This window comes from Hippopotamus amphibius, chromosome 13 (assembly GCF_030028045.1).
Source record: "Hippopotamus amphibius kiboko isolate mHipAmp2 chromosome 13, mHipAmp2.hap2, whole genome shotgun sequence".
In the NCBI taxonomy this organism is placed as follows: domain Eukaryota; kingdom Metazoa; phylum Chordata; class Mammalia; order Artiodactyla; family Hippopotamidae; genus Hippopotamus; species Hippopotamus amphibius.
In genome coordinates this window covers 33908811-33922696 of record NC_080198.1, presented here as the reverse complement: position 1 = coordinate 33922696, position 13886 = coordinate 33908811, and the positions used below count along the sequence as shown (strand labels likewise).

Here is a 13886-nt window from a genome sequence, read left to right as displayed (position 1 = left end):
TCTCTAACCATTTGACTCTCAGCAATTGACTAAACCTCTCTGTGCCTCAGTTCCCCATCTGCAACAGGGGGATGACAACTGCCCCTCCCAGGGTAGCTGTGAGGATTAAAGTTAACATGTGAAAGGCTTCCAGCACTGTGCTGGGCCTGTGACACAGAAAGGCGAATTTTGCTGACTTCCTAAGCTCTGCTAATGAAGACATGCTGCCTAACTACACAGATCCTAAATGGGGCCACATCCCCCAACTGAACGTTGTTATTAAGTGCCCATATTCTATTCTACATACAACTGCAACTCTCATATTTTCTAATTTCCAAAAAAGTATGTTTATTATAAAAATTAGAAAATACAGGTAAGCAAAAAGAGGAAAGTAAAAAAATCATTTGCAGTAGCACAGCCAGCTGTGAGCATTTGGCATCTGTCCTCACAGTGTGTTTGTATGTTTGTGTGTGTGTGTGTGTGTATGTATGTGTAGGCAGATTAGTAATTTAAAACAAAGTTACCGATTACTGTCTGAAACCTATTGTAACACTCTGTATGCTAGTTTCCTACATTCTTTTGCACAATTTGGGATGGCTGTGTGGAATTTGTTGTACTGTTGTAGCTTATTCTATCCAGTTGCTGGAGGTCACATTGCTTGGTTTTGTACTGTAGGTACATCTTTGATGCTTTTGATGTATATCACCATTCTAAGCTGCTAAGGGTTTGCAATTGATTAATGACTATTACTTGGTTACTCTCTCTGTTCTTCAAAATCCTTTAATTCCAGCAAAGAGTAATGTTTCCTGGTAAGAGTAAGACATTACGTTGTTCTGACCTGATTCCAACAGCCATTAACACATCTTGAAAAGCAGAGTGTTTTTTGCGTATGGGATAATTTCCCCAGGGTGGTGGGAAAGCAGTATGAAGCTTGGCTTACTGTCAAAGAGGACCCATTGTCCTAAAGGCAGAGGGCTGAGGCTGGAAGAGGAGTAGAACCAGTGAACTGCTAAGTTTGTCCCAGGTCTGGAATCCTTGGCTTGGCACAGAGCTTCGTGTTGAGCTTATTTAGTTAACTAGGTCACCAGGCACAAGGCATCCTGGGAGATGCACAGCCCTCCATAAAGTCAGCAGCTTCTTTTCACAGAGCAGACTCAGAAGAGAGGATGCAGGAAGGTCTCATTGAGAACTTGGTGGATACTCAGAGTAAAATAAATTGATTCCCTTCTAGAAGTCTGTTGCGAGAAAAAAGCTTGTAAATAACAGATATGGCTAGAATAATGGGGCCCAATATAAAACCCAAAAGATTTAGGTAAAGGATAATTGTAAAATCCATTTTCTTTTTCTTTACCTTAAGCCTCTATATCACCTTTAGTTTCAGAATTACCTAAGACAGAGATTTATTTTGCTCGCTGTAAATATTAGACTATTAGCTTTGTTTTGTTTTGTTTTACTCACTTCTTGAACTTTGTATTTTTGGTAGTGAATCAACCTTGCCTGTAAGCTGGCCTTGGCTCTTGGCTTTTGGAGCACATCTGGCAGGCAGCAAAGAACCCCCCAAATTTTTGGCTCCAAAGATATCATTGGCTTGCATTTGAACTTAGGGAAAGTTTCCAGTGATTGCTGTTGAAGTTTTATTCATACACCAGAGGACACTGTTAGCCTGAGCCAGGCTTGGGCTGGCTGGAGTCCCCACATCCTGGGCCAAGCCAGTCAACCTCCCAAGGAGTGGGGCAGGACCATCAGACAGTGCAGCTGCATCCTTACTTGCATCTTCCTTGTATTATAGCATTGCAGTTGTTCCGCAGCAGGCTTCATCCAGAGAAGTTCTGTGAATGTCTGCTGTGGGCTGGGGGATGAACATGAGGACCTGTCCTCACCTCCTGGTCCATGCAAGCTATGATGCCAGCAGAGGCGAGCACAGAATGCTTTTGGAGGAAGGGTGCAGCCTCCTCATCTTGGGGAACCAGGACAGCCTTGTTAAAGAGGAGGGGAAGGCTAGAAGAAGGAAAAGAAGGAGTTGCAACACAAACACATAAGGTTTTTATGGACATTTTCATGGAGCAGAGAGAAGCATGTCACTTACAACTCATGGTCCATTATAAGACCATGTAGAGCCTCTCAGAACATCTTTTAAATCATGTAGCAGTTGTCTGTCTTGGTCCAGACTCAGGTACTCCAGGATAGCACTTTTTAAAATTTCTTCAGGATCACCTTAATTCTGAGAAACTCCAAGTCCTGGGCCTGCCATCTAGGTTTGAGGCCCCAATGCCCAGTCCAAGGGTCTCTTCCTCCCTTTCTGACCTCCTGCTCTGTCAGTGCCCAATGGGCACTGGGAGCTCCCTATGGCCAGATGCTCTAGGGATTTCATTTTAGTCTTAGGGATTGAAAGAATCCTCTCTCTACATTTGTTTCCTTAGAGTCACTCTTTCTGTCCTTAAACGCTAATCTTGTCCTTTTAGGACACCCAGTATTATTGCCTCAGAGGACTTGGGAATCTAAACTAGGAAGGGAAGTGTTTTATGTCACACACACGCGTGCGTGCGCACACATACACACTCACACACTCCCTTCCTTGGAGCAAGGAAAGACTGAGCCTCCTCCCAGTTTATATTTTTGAAGGAGAAGTAGAGGAAATGGGGAGGAAATATCAATTTATATCTTAAAAATTATCCTGCCATTAAAAAGTTGTTATATCTTCCATGTTAGAAATTGCTCTCAAGGCCTCTAGAGCCCAGATAACATGTGGAGCCTTTTGTTTTTAAGTAGGAGCTTGGGGTAAGGAGTTAGTAATGGATTCAGGTTTTCCCTCCAAATGAGGGTAAATAGAAGGCCCTCAATATTTTTAGTTCTCCAGACTTTTGATAGCTATATAAACATTTCAATGTCAATGTTCCTCTTGACATTGAAAGTATTTTGAGCTCCATTTGGAAAGGTTTTTTTAAAATTAATAAGCAATATTTCTTTCTGGTGGGAGCAAAATTAAATGTTTAGTTATATCAAACTTTTTGGCCACAGGACCCATGTACACAGAAAATATTGAGGACTCCTAAAAGCTTCTACTTATGTGAGTTGTATGTATAAATATTTGCCACATTAGAAATTAAAACCAAGAATTCATTAATTTAAAAATTAATAAAAAATTAATAAATTCAAAATATAAAAACTCATTGCATGTTAACATATTATACATAACATTTTATTAAAAATTACTGTATTTAAAAAAATTAAAGGAGTTTTTTTCTGTTTTTGCAAATCTTTTTCAAGGTTTGGTTTAAGAGAAGATAGGTAATTCTTATATCTGCTTTTGTGTTCAATCTGTTGTGATTTGCTAAAATCAAGTAAGAAGATATGACTTCATATAAATAAGCTGTTGGAAAAAAGGAGGACTTCATGGGCCCTTGAAAGGGTCTCAGGGACCCTGAAGGATTCTTGGGCCACTCTGAGAACTGCTGGTTTAGACAGATATATTACCAGGGCATATGATGGGTTTTGAATGAAAAGCTGTCTTTGAGAATTTGAGTATACTGTGGGTCAAATTAGTCGCTTATGAACAGACTAACAAATTATGCAATCTTATATAAAGATTATCTTTATATGTGATGTGTTGCTGTTTTAATGTTGTTTGTACTTAGTGTACATGCTTCTTTTTGCAAGGTCCTTGAGGATATATAGGATGTCCTCAATAATTGAATTGAATTGAAATACTAAAATTGATAGCAAGGACTCTAACATTATAAAATGTCTATAAGATACTCTGTTTTGATTGCTTTAGGGTTTATTTTTTTCCTGTGTGCTAGCTTAAAGAGAGCCAGAGCCAGTTTTCACATTTCTCTCTAGTTGGCTTAATAATTTTGAAATACATTCCAATCTCCCCAAATTCAACAGAAGCAGCCATATTATAACTTTATTTTTACTTATTCCTTTTCGGTAAATGTGCTCTGACATTGTAGGCATGATGTTTTATGGTATCATGTGCCTTTAATGTTGTCCTCTCTCCTTACAGAAATATAAAGAGTATGAGAAAGATGTTGCCATAGAAGAAATCGATGGTCTCCAACTGGTGAAAAAGCTGGCAAAGAACATGGAAGAGATGTTTCACAAGAAGTCTGAAGCAGTGCGGGTAAGTGCCTCTGGTTTCTGCTCTGTAATCCTGGAAGACAGAAAGGAAGCTGCAGGCAACTGGCATTGATGGACCCAACTCTCAGGGATCAGAGTTGACTCAGCCGTTATGTACACACTTTCTTAAGTCTGGCTAACTAGGATAAGCAGTTACCAGGGGCACAATTACCCTTTCTCCATATAGGGTTTAGGTTCCAGTTTTTGTCTTATGATTGTATGCCTTCAGTGGAGGTGTCCCTAATTGTACAGTCATAGAGGATGGCCTATGGCTCTGTAATGTATTTATTAATTGCTAAAGTACATTCAAGGGTACGTTGTGGTTGAACTAAGCAATTGTAAAACAATTTAAGCAATGTTTGCCAAAATATGGAATTGAAAATCTCCATGGGGTAAATGAGTCTAGATGAAGTTGGAACCTCGTTTTACCTCTATTGGAATATTACTGTAATTATAATGTTTATCTTGACTGGCAGGAGCTCCCTGATAATTTTTTAAAAATTTTTATTGGAGTATAGTTGATTTACAGTGTGGTGTTAGTGTCAGGTGTGCAGCAAAGTGAACCAGTTATATGCATACATGTATCTGCTCTTTTTTAGATTCTTTTCCCATATAGGTCATTATTCCTGAAATTTTATAGTAGCAGGAAGAATGGAGCTTCAGTGCACATGTGTACCATTTTGGATTCCCGAGGTGGCCTCTGACATTATTACTTGTTGTCAACAAAGCAAAGGCATCTGAATTCTTGATTTAGGGCATGTGAATGTTGCAATATCCTATGGTAATACCATACTGGCACAGGGTTATGGGAAAGAACTGCAATAGGAAGAGTTCTTTATTTCTAAAGTACAGTTTACTTACCTTTCAGTTTTATTATCTCCAGAATGACTTTGTTATAAAAGTCCATTTCCTGTTTCAGTTTTTCTCATCCTTAATTGGCCAAACCAAATTTCCACAAGCTATTTCTGCTGTAGACCTTATAATCCTACATGTTTTCTTGTTTCTAAAACATTTTTGTACTATTTTGATTTAGGGAAGGAGGGACTGTAGTTTAGGTAAGAGCATGAGCTTGACCTGGGTTCAGTGTCTGCCTTTGTCACTTACTAAACTTCAACATTCTATAAAATAGCCTTCATGAGGAAAACTCTCACAGGGACTGTGAAGATCAAACGCAACTGTGGTTTTGAGCCGTTTAGTACAGAACCTGGCACATGAACAGTGCTCAGTGAATAGTAACTTCTGCTGCTACTGTGATTATTAATTTAAATAAGATGAGACTTGGGACTTCTCTGGTGGCACAGCGGTTAAGAATCCGAAGTGGTTAAGTATCTGACTGCCAATGCAGGGGATACAGGTTCAAGCCCTGGTCCGGAAAGATCCCACATGCCAGGGAGCAACTAAGCCCAAGAGCCACAACCACTGAGCCTGCGCTCTAGAGCCCGCGAGCCACAACTATTGAGCCTGCGTGCCACAACTACTGAAGCCTGTGAGCCTAGGGCCCATGCTCTGCAACAAGAGAAGCCACCACAATGAGGAGCCCATGCACCACAATGAAGAGTAGCCCCTGCTCACCGAACTAGAGAAAACCTGTGTGCAGCAACAAAGACCCAACGCAGCCAATAAATAAACACACAAATAAATAAATAAATTTATATAAAAAAAGATTAGTGGTAGTTCTTTGTACCAGTTTTGCACCTTTTCTGTAAATTCAATATATTACTAGAAGAAAAAGTAACAAAAAAACTAAAAACTAAAAAAAGAGAAACTGCCTGCCGATGCAGGGGACACAGGTTTGATCGTTGGGCTCGGAAGATCCCACATGCTGTGGAGCAACTAGCCCGTGTGCCATAACTACTGAGCCTGTGTGCCACAGCTACTGAAGCCCATGTACCTAGAGCCTGTGCTCCACAACAAGAGAAACCACTGCAATGAGAAGCCCGTCCACTGCAACGAAGAGTAGCCCCTGCTTGTCATAAGTAGAGAAAGCCTGCTTGCAGCAACAAAGACCCAGTGCAGCCAATAAATAAATAAATAAATAAATAAATAAATAAAGGCGAGACTTCTTGGTCAAATCTCTGAAATGCCTTAGAAGAAAAAAAGTGCTTTTATCTGCCACAGAAATATTGTAGTGACAGCCATTCCTGGGAGCTGCATGGTGGCCTCTGGTGTGTCTCTATATCACTAACTTGAAGCAAGTGGTATTCTTCACAGACATGGCAGCATGGTAGGCATTTGAATCTAACAGTCAGAGAACCCTGAGATAAAAATTTTAAAAATACCCACAATTACTATTTTCTATTTATAAAATGAACACTCCCTTTGTTGGAACTTTTAGAATATATTGAAAAGTGTCAAACAGAGAAAAAAATCACCTAAAAATCCTGCCACCCAGCAGGAAACCAGCGCTTATTTTGTTGGGTTTTCTTCCTTCTAGTCTTTTTTCTTTACACATCTATGCATGTCCTTGTGAGTGTTTTTCTTTGATCAAATTAGCAATTGTATTGCCTATTTGCATTTGTTGTATCCAGCTTTTTTTCACTTCTTTATCCCATTATAGTGTGAGCATTTTCTTGTGTCACTGTTTTGAGATTTTCTTAAATGGCTACATAACATTCCAATCTATGGGTGTGTGTGTCATAATTGATTTGACTGTTCCTCTGTATATTGATATTTAAGTTGTTTGTAAGCTTTGATATAAATAATGCTGCAGTAAATTTTCTTGTATGTTAACAGTAGATCAACGGACACAGCACCCACTAAGTGTTGGGTGCTTCTCTAAGGACTTTACATATGCTCACTTATCCTGATAACAGCCTTGTGACGGAAGTTACTATTATTAACCTCATTTTACAAAAGAGGAGACTCAGAGCAGAAGTTAAGTCACTTCCCCGAGGTCACACGGGGAGTGGGGGATGGGCCCCAGGCACAGGGACCCCAGAGTCCATTTCCTTCATCGCTTCCATGCCCTTAGCCTCCTTCAGTGTATGCTGATTTCCTTAAGATGAATTCCCAAACACAGAGACAGTTCTGAGGCTTTGAACCGATCTTTAAGGCTCTTTATGCACGTGAAAAGATTTCTGTCCAGATAAGGTCATGCCAATCCACAGTCCTTCCAGGAGTGGTGTGTGAATGCACATTTTCCTGAATCCTCAAAAAATGAATACAAATGTTTTATTTTTATTTTTTAAAATTATTTTTCTCTGCATTGGGTCTTTGTTGTTACATGTGGGGTTTCTCTAGTTGTGGTGAGCAGGGGCTATTCTTCATTGTGGTGCTCGAGCTTTTCATTGTGGTGGCTTCTCTTGTTGCAGAGCACAGGCTCTAGGCTCTTGGGCTTCAGTAGTTGTGGCACATGGGCACAGTAGTTGTGGCACGTGGGCTCTAGGGCTTCAGTAGTTGTGGTTCTTGGGCTCCAGAGCACAGGCTCAGTAGTTGTGGTGCACAGGCTTAGATGCTCCTCGGCATGTGGGATCTTCCTGGATCAGGGATTGAACCCGTGTCCCCTGCATTGTCAGGTGGATTCTTAACCACTGCGCTGCCAGGGAAGTCCCTGTTTTATTTTTTTTTTAAAGCTCTTTATTGAAATATAATTGCTTTACACTGTTGTGCCAGTTTTTTTCTGTACGCCAAAGTGAATCAGCTGTATTTATACATATATCCCCATATGCCCTCCCTCCCTGGTTTGTTTTAAATACTAGTAACATCATCATCAATTGAGAGAGGGAAATGCTATTATTGTCCCAAATTGAATTTCTTCGTGAATCACAGAATTTTGGAGTAGAAAGGGGCATAAATATCCTTAGGTTCTGTCTCTGCAATTGACAGACCAGGAAGGTCTGGTGTCTGGAATTCGGGGGGGCTTGTGCATCATGCTACCGTGATACAGAGTTCCAGTCAGTACCAGACCCTGGCCCTGGGTGCTCAGAGGCCGAGGCCCAAGTGGTGGGTGAGACATGGGCTCTGGAATAGAGAGAACTGTTCCGAATCTCAGTTCTGCCCACAAGGGTGTGAGGCTGGTGAGAAAAGCTGAATTTGCCCAGTGGACCTCTTCTCCTCACTCACCTCCCTGGACATGTTAGGACTTGATGACTTACTAATCCTTGCTTACTTTTATTGAGTTCACTATGCACCAGGTCCTGTGCTAAGTACTTTGCACATGCCATCTTGTTTCATTCTTGCATCATGCCTGGGAATGAGACACGTTACTATCATTGGTTTAGAGATGCGCAGTCTCAGCCCCAGTAACTTGGGCAGACTCAGTGGAGTTCCGTTGGCAGCCAGGCAGTAGGATTGCCGTGCCTCTGTGTGTATCTGTGTCAAGTGTTTAGCACGGATCTGGCAAACAGTAAAGGTTCAGTAAATGTTTGCTGTTATTGCTGGTTATGGGACCTCCCAGTTTGTGAACATTTAGTAGTGAGAGAGTCTTGAAGCCTCAGGAAGTCCCTGGGTGATGACAGGAGGGAACCTAATTTTGAAACCTTTTTTGTTTTAAATTAGTGAGGTGAAAATAAAAAAGACTGATATGGTTGATGTGGTTCCTTGGAGAAGGAAAACAATTTTTTTGCTCTATTTGAATTGAAATGTTCCAAGAGTAAAGCTATCCAGGATTCTCAGAACTATGTATTTTATGTATCTTAAAAGAGAGTACAAGGCCCTTTGTAAGCACATTTGATGCCATAAAATTTAGGGTAACTCGTCCAACAATATGTGTGGTTCGCCCCTGCTTCCAGTCTTTAAACAGGAAAGCGGGCTTGTATGTCAAGTTGGGGTTTTGTTTCCTCATTGAGATCCGCCTGGTCCCTGTTATGAACTGTGTGTCTCTATTGGCAACAGTCACGGACCGTGTGGCATTTGGAGTGAGACGAGGTGGCCACTGACTGGCCTCCCGGATGTTGGTTTATGTTAAAGCCAGAGGAGCAATTGGTGTCACTGTTTTTCATACTACAATCATACCTCACTGCTCCAATAGAAAAGGTGCTGTTGCCCAAAGGACTTGTGATCTTTTGAAGTGCAAGGACCTCAAATTCCAATTTGCGTTTACAGTGGAGTCTTTCACTTTCCACGTTGTAGCAGAACACACCGTTGTGCACCAGGGCCCTGCAGCGACCCCCTTCTCAAATGTCCCAGAAAGACACTGGATCTTAGAATTTGTTCCATCCCTGTGATGCACTACGCCTAGTAACCTTTCCTTTCCGAGCCCTCATCCCCATCCCCAGCAATCCCAGTCAGGTCAGAGGCCCTAGTGCCTCCTCTAATGCCTGCCTGCCAATAACTGACTTAGCACCGAGTACTCATTGATGGTGGATGGCTGGGAGGACTCAAGAACACAGAAGAAAAAACTAGCTCACAAACAATGCTGATTATTAAAATTTCCATTGATGTATATAAAATATTTATGAGACTGGCAGTAGCAATTTAGAAAACTGCAGTAACACCTTTAATCTGGCGGAGGGAGGTTCAGTTAGTGCTAGGGATAAAAAAAAAAGGAGTATCAGAATAACCTAGTCCTTTAACATGTCTGTCACCTCTTGGCTGTTAAACAGTGTTGATCTTTTTCTCTGTCTCTTCAGGCTTGATTTCATCATTTCCCCCCAACACTTTTCTCAGTGATTAGTTGAATCAGGGTGATTTTATCATACTCATCCCGTATTAGAATTACTCTCCACTATGCAATTATCCTATCACAGAAAATCCTGTTTTTGTCCCCTTCAGATGTCTGAAGTAAATGTGAAACCCAGAATGGCCTGCCCATTACATAACCTCTGTCATCTGGTGGGTAATGGACTATATGCAACTTTTATTTTTCAGGCTAGCAAATTACAAATAACCTTAGCTTCAGTAATTGCCATTAACATAATGGTGCTATCATTATGGTAGCATTTCTTAACTAATATTTTCTAACACTTTTTAATGCCATTGGTTTAAATAATTTTTTCAGTTCCACTTGGAGACTTGATGTGGGTTGTTTTAACATAAAGCCACATCAGATTAGATGCAGCAATGCTGCTCTTTGTTTTTGTGTATAAAGATTGCACCCAAAGCATCATCTCCCAACTTCTTTGTTCAAATATATTCATGCTACCAAGCCCTCGATTAATGTTGCTGAGCAGTTTATCAAGTACTAAGTCCCTATGAATGGACAGGAAATGGAATCAATTTGTTTTCAGTTCATTAACATTTCAAGGGAGATATTTCATGTGCTGGACATGGAGGAAATGATATGTCTTCTGCCCACTGTGCACTCCCTTTGGGCCATGCCATAGTGACACCTGGAAATGCTCGGCTGTGTTACAAGTCAGAGCTCATCTGAAATATTGATGGGAGGCAAATTTGACATAGTTCCCCTTTTTCCTGCTGATGGTGACAAACTTTTCCCTGATTGAGGGAAGGGAGAAGGAAAAGGATGTGCATTCCGTGGTGTTGGTGATACGGCAGGCTGCCCCCGCCTTTCCTTTGTCTTTAAAATCTGAGCCTCCAGTAGGAGTAGCGCAAACCATCACACAGCTGGAAGGATCATCTGAGGCTCCAGGGAATTCTGAGCGGGCACAGCTAAACATGCAGTTGGAGGAGAATCTGTAGGAAGTAGATCTGAGTAACTGTGGGCATCTCTGATTATAGAGACAGACTTTTAGGATAGATTCCAGCATAGCCAGGGGGAAATAATGATCCCCTGATTTCTGTATGGCTCATAAACCCAGATGAGCAGCACACCCTGAAAAAAGCAGATAAATCAAGGAAATGAAAAAAGAATGACTTCTTGGAGAATTTATGAATTTATACTAGTGTTCTCCAGAATGGTTTTCTAAGGGTGAATTCCTCAGCGTGGTTTTTTGCCTTTTGATTGTGTGGAGCAACTCTGAGGTTATCACACTGATTTGCACCAGAATTGTAACATCCTTCTGGCTTCCCTGGTGTTCCTTGGGTTTGGGCCAGGTGCCAATGCACTTGGCTTTCTCTGCTGGGCTATATTGAGTTCAGCTCTCCACAAACTTAAACACTTTTCAAAGAGACAGAAAGAATTCTAGGATGGTATCTATTTTGGTAGCATGTTAGTCAAAACATTAAGTATTTTATTTGCTGTTCAAATTTATTTTCTCCCCCAAACAATTAATTAGAAGTGTCTAAATGACGAAACTTCACTGGGATCTGTGTAAAGACATAGCAAGCAAGTTGTGGCTAAACTCACTACGTGAAGAGTCTGTTGTGTCCAAACTTTGGGTAAGATATTTCATAAATTTTAAAAGCACTGTGAAGCTCATACATGCAAAAAAACTTAATCCTGTTTCACTTATTTTCTGATTTATATTGATAAAACGATAAATTGAGCCCTTGAAAAAGACTGTTTTGCTTAAAAATAAACACCTGTGCTTCTTGGGAAACGCTAAAAGAGACTAGATTATATATTAAGGTTTTTCCCCTTCCTATAGCTACGTGCTGTTCATTGCGGAACTGATTCCCATTATAGCTGTACTGTGGAAAGTAATTGCTGTTGTACAGTAATTCAATTTCAGTGCATTCACGCATCAGTTCACCGATAGGGGCTTATCTGGGGAAACCTGGGACTTGAAAGCTTTTTATCGAGAAATTCCACATGCAGCAAGACATTTTTCCTAGGTAACGAATATCAGTATTTGCATTTAATAAACATTTACCTTCTCAGAAAAATGGATTTTTTTTCCCCTGCAGAAGAGATTTACGCCAATCTTCCAAAAAGCCAGAGGGTACTATTAAAGTGACTTCCTCTAGCTGTTTTTTTGACTGGTACGTGTCTACATATGTATGACTATAAAACACATCTATGTTTTTATGTAAATATATACACTGGGGCATGAAAAGCAGGATGCACCCAAGGAAGGCCTGCTCTGTTCCAAAAATATATACTGCAGAAGCGTTTCATATCTGTAGGGACTGTGCAAACACTTGTGGTATAAAAACTCATCTACATCAGTAGGCTTTGTGAAACTTGTTGGTGAGGATGCTTTCAAAGGCGTACCCATTAAGTTGGAAATGAAATCAACCATTTTGTTTACAGATTTCTAAATTAAGGAAAGATTCTTAAGACAGAACTGATTCTCCCTGTATAAAGTGACTCTTAGATCATAAGGACTCTTTAGATACTAAGTCCAAAATTAGCTGAGGTCTTAGGGGTTGAATATACTGAATATTGCTAGGATGGACTTCTGTTGTCAACCAATGGAGGTAGCTGTACTTATCTAAAAAGATTTTTCTGCCTTGTGTTCATTTCTGATTTCATCTCAAAATTTCAAAACTTGTTCCTTAAAAAAGGAGTGAATTTATTTCAGAAAAAAAATGTTTTGAGTCACAAATGGAGAAGGAAAAGACTATTATTTTTTTGTTTCTGTATTTTGTGACCTATTTCCCCACCCTCTCTCCCTCCCTTCTTTCATTCTTTCATTCTTTCTTTTGTTTGGCAAACTGGGTTGCAAAATTCCATACATATGTGTAAGGAAATTTAGAGCAGAAACCTCAAACCAGAATAAACTTAAAAAATAGCTACAATCTGGATTCACCAGTTTTGATGAGGTCAGTGAACCATCCTTGGTTAATGGTTGAGGGCAAAACCACATGGATCCTCGTGGTCTTGGTGGGTTTCACCCCAAATGAGGTTGGGGTTTCCTCTAACATACTTCAGAATGTATCAACCTGAGTCTCACAGAGAGGCACAGAAGGCTGCTTTCCTGCCCACATTGAGAGTAAGCAACCAGCCTGATCCTGAGGGAGATGCGCTTCATGTAAAGAGATGGAAGGAGAACAGCTGGGCATTTTGTATCCACTCCATCTCCAGTCTCCTCAAGCCCTTCATTTTCCATCAGGCCTGTAGAGGGAGTTGGGTTGGCTTGGTGAACTGCATCCTAGCTTTCCTGCCTATCCTGGAGCTGTTGGTCTGTAGAAAGAGTTCTTTGTGGGTAGAACCACTGTGCCAAACCCTTCCCAACTTCATGGTTATTTGTTCCATTCCCAAATATTTGACTTAAAACCTCCTTTTTTACAGCTTTATGGAAGACTTTGTTTTGGGTTTTCTATGTAGCTCACCTCACCCATGTTGGTTTTCTAATGTTTTTTGCTTTGTTTTTCCTAATTATATTATACATGCTCACTGTAAAAGTAGAAAGAATGTGCAGAAAAATATAAAGGAGAAATTAGATACCACAGCCCCAGGAGGTATTGAAAGGCACTTGACATCTTTCAATGCCTTTTGTTTTTAAATATCTTAATTTTTATGGTTCCAGATGTTTTCTTTCTATTTGTGTATGTGTATATGTATATATGTGTATATATATATAAACTTCCAAAACATTGGCTTATTCTTTCTTGTAACCAGGTTTTAAAAAATTTTTACATGTTGTGGACATCTTTCCACATTAATGAATATATATTTCTATTCCTTTTCATTACTGTATAATAATCTGCTTTCTAGATGTTTCAGTCAAGGAGTTCTCTCTTGGTGAACATTGATGTCATTTAGTGTTTCAGTATTATAAGCAATAATGTGATAAACTCTCTTGCAGGGAAACTTTTTTCCATTTATTTGATGCATGTATTAGGATGTATGCCTAGAAATAAAATCAAGGCTTTTGGTATTCCTTGCCAGCTTGTCCTCCAGATACCACCCACCTGCTTGTGCTCCCACCTATGCGGTTGGAGAGGTACTATTTCTCCACTTTCTCTTCTAACATTTCACTATTATTAGTCTTTTGGTCTTGGTCAATCTTAGAAGCAAAAAGCAGCATCTCATTTTATTTATTTTCTTTAACTACTCACTGTTT

The 13886-nt window shown here is 40.2% G+C and overlaps 1 protein-coding gene across 1 annotated transcript in view; it reads left to right on the top strand.

Moving 5' to 3' along the window:
- CACNA2D3 (calcium voltage-gated channel auxiliary subunit alpha2delta 3) overlaps window positions 1–13886 on the top strand; it is a 781884-nt gene that overhangs the window by 151157 nt on the left and 616841 nt on the right. Inside the window, exon 3 of the mRNA XM_057705866.1 lies at window positions 3986–4102. Coding sequence (XP_057561849.1) covers window positions 3986–4102 — 117 coding nt within the window. The remainder of the gene's footprint in view (window positions 1–3985; window positions 4103–13886) is intronic.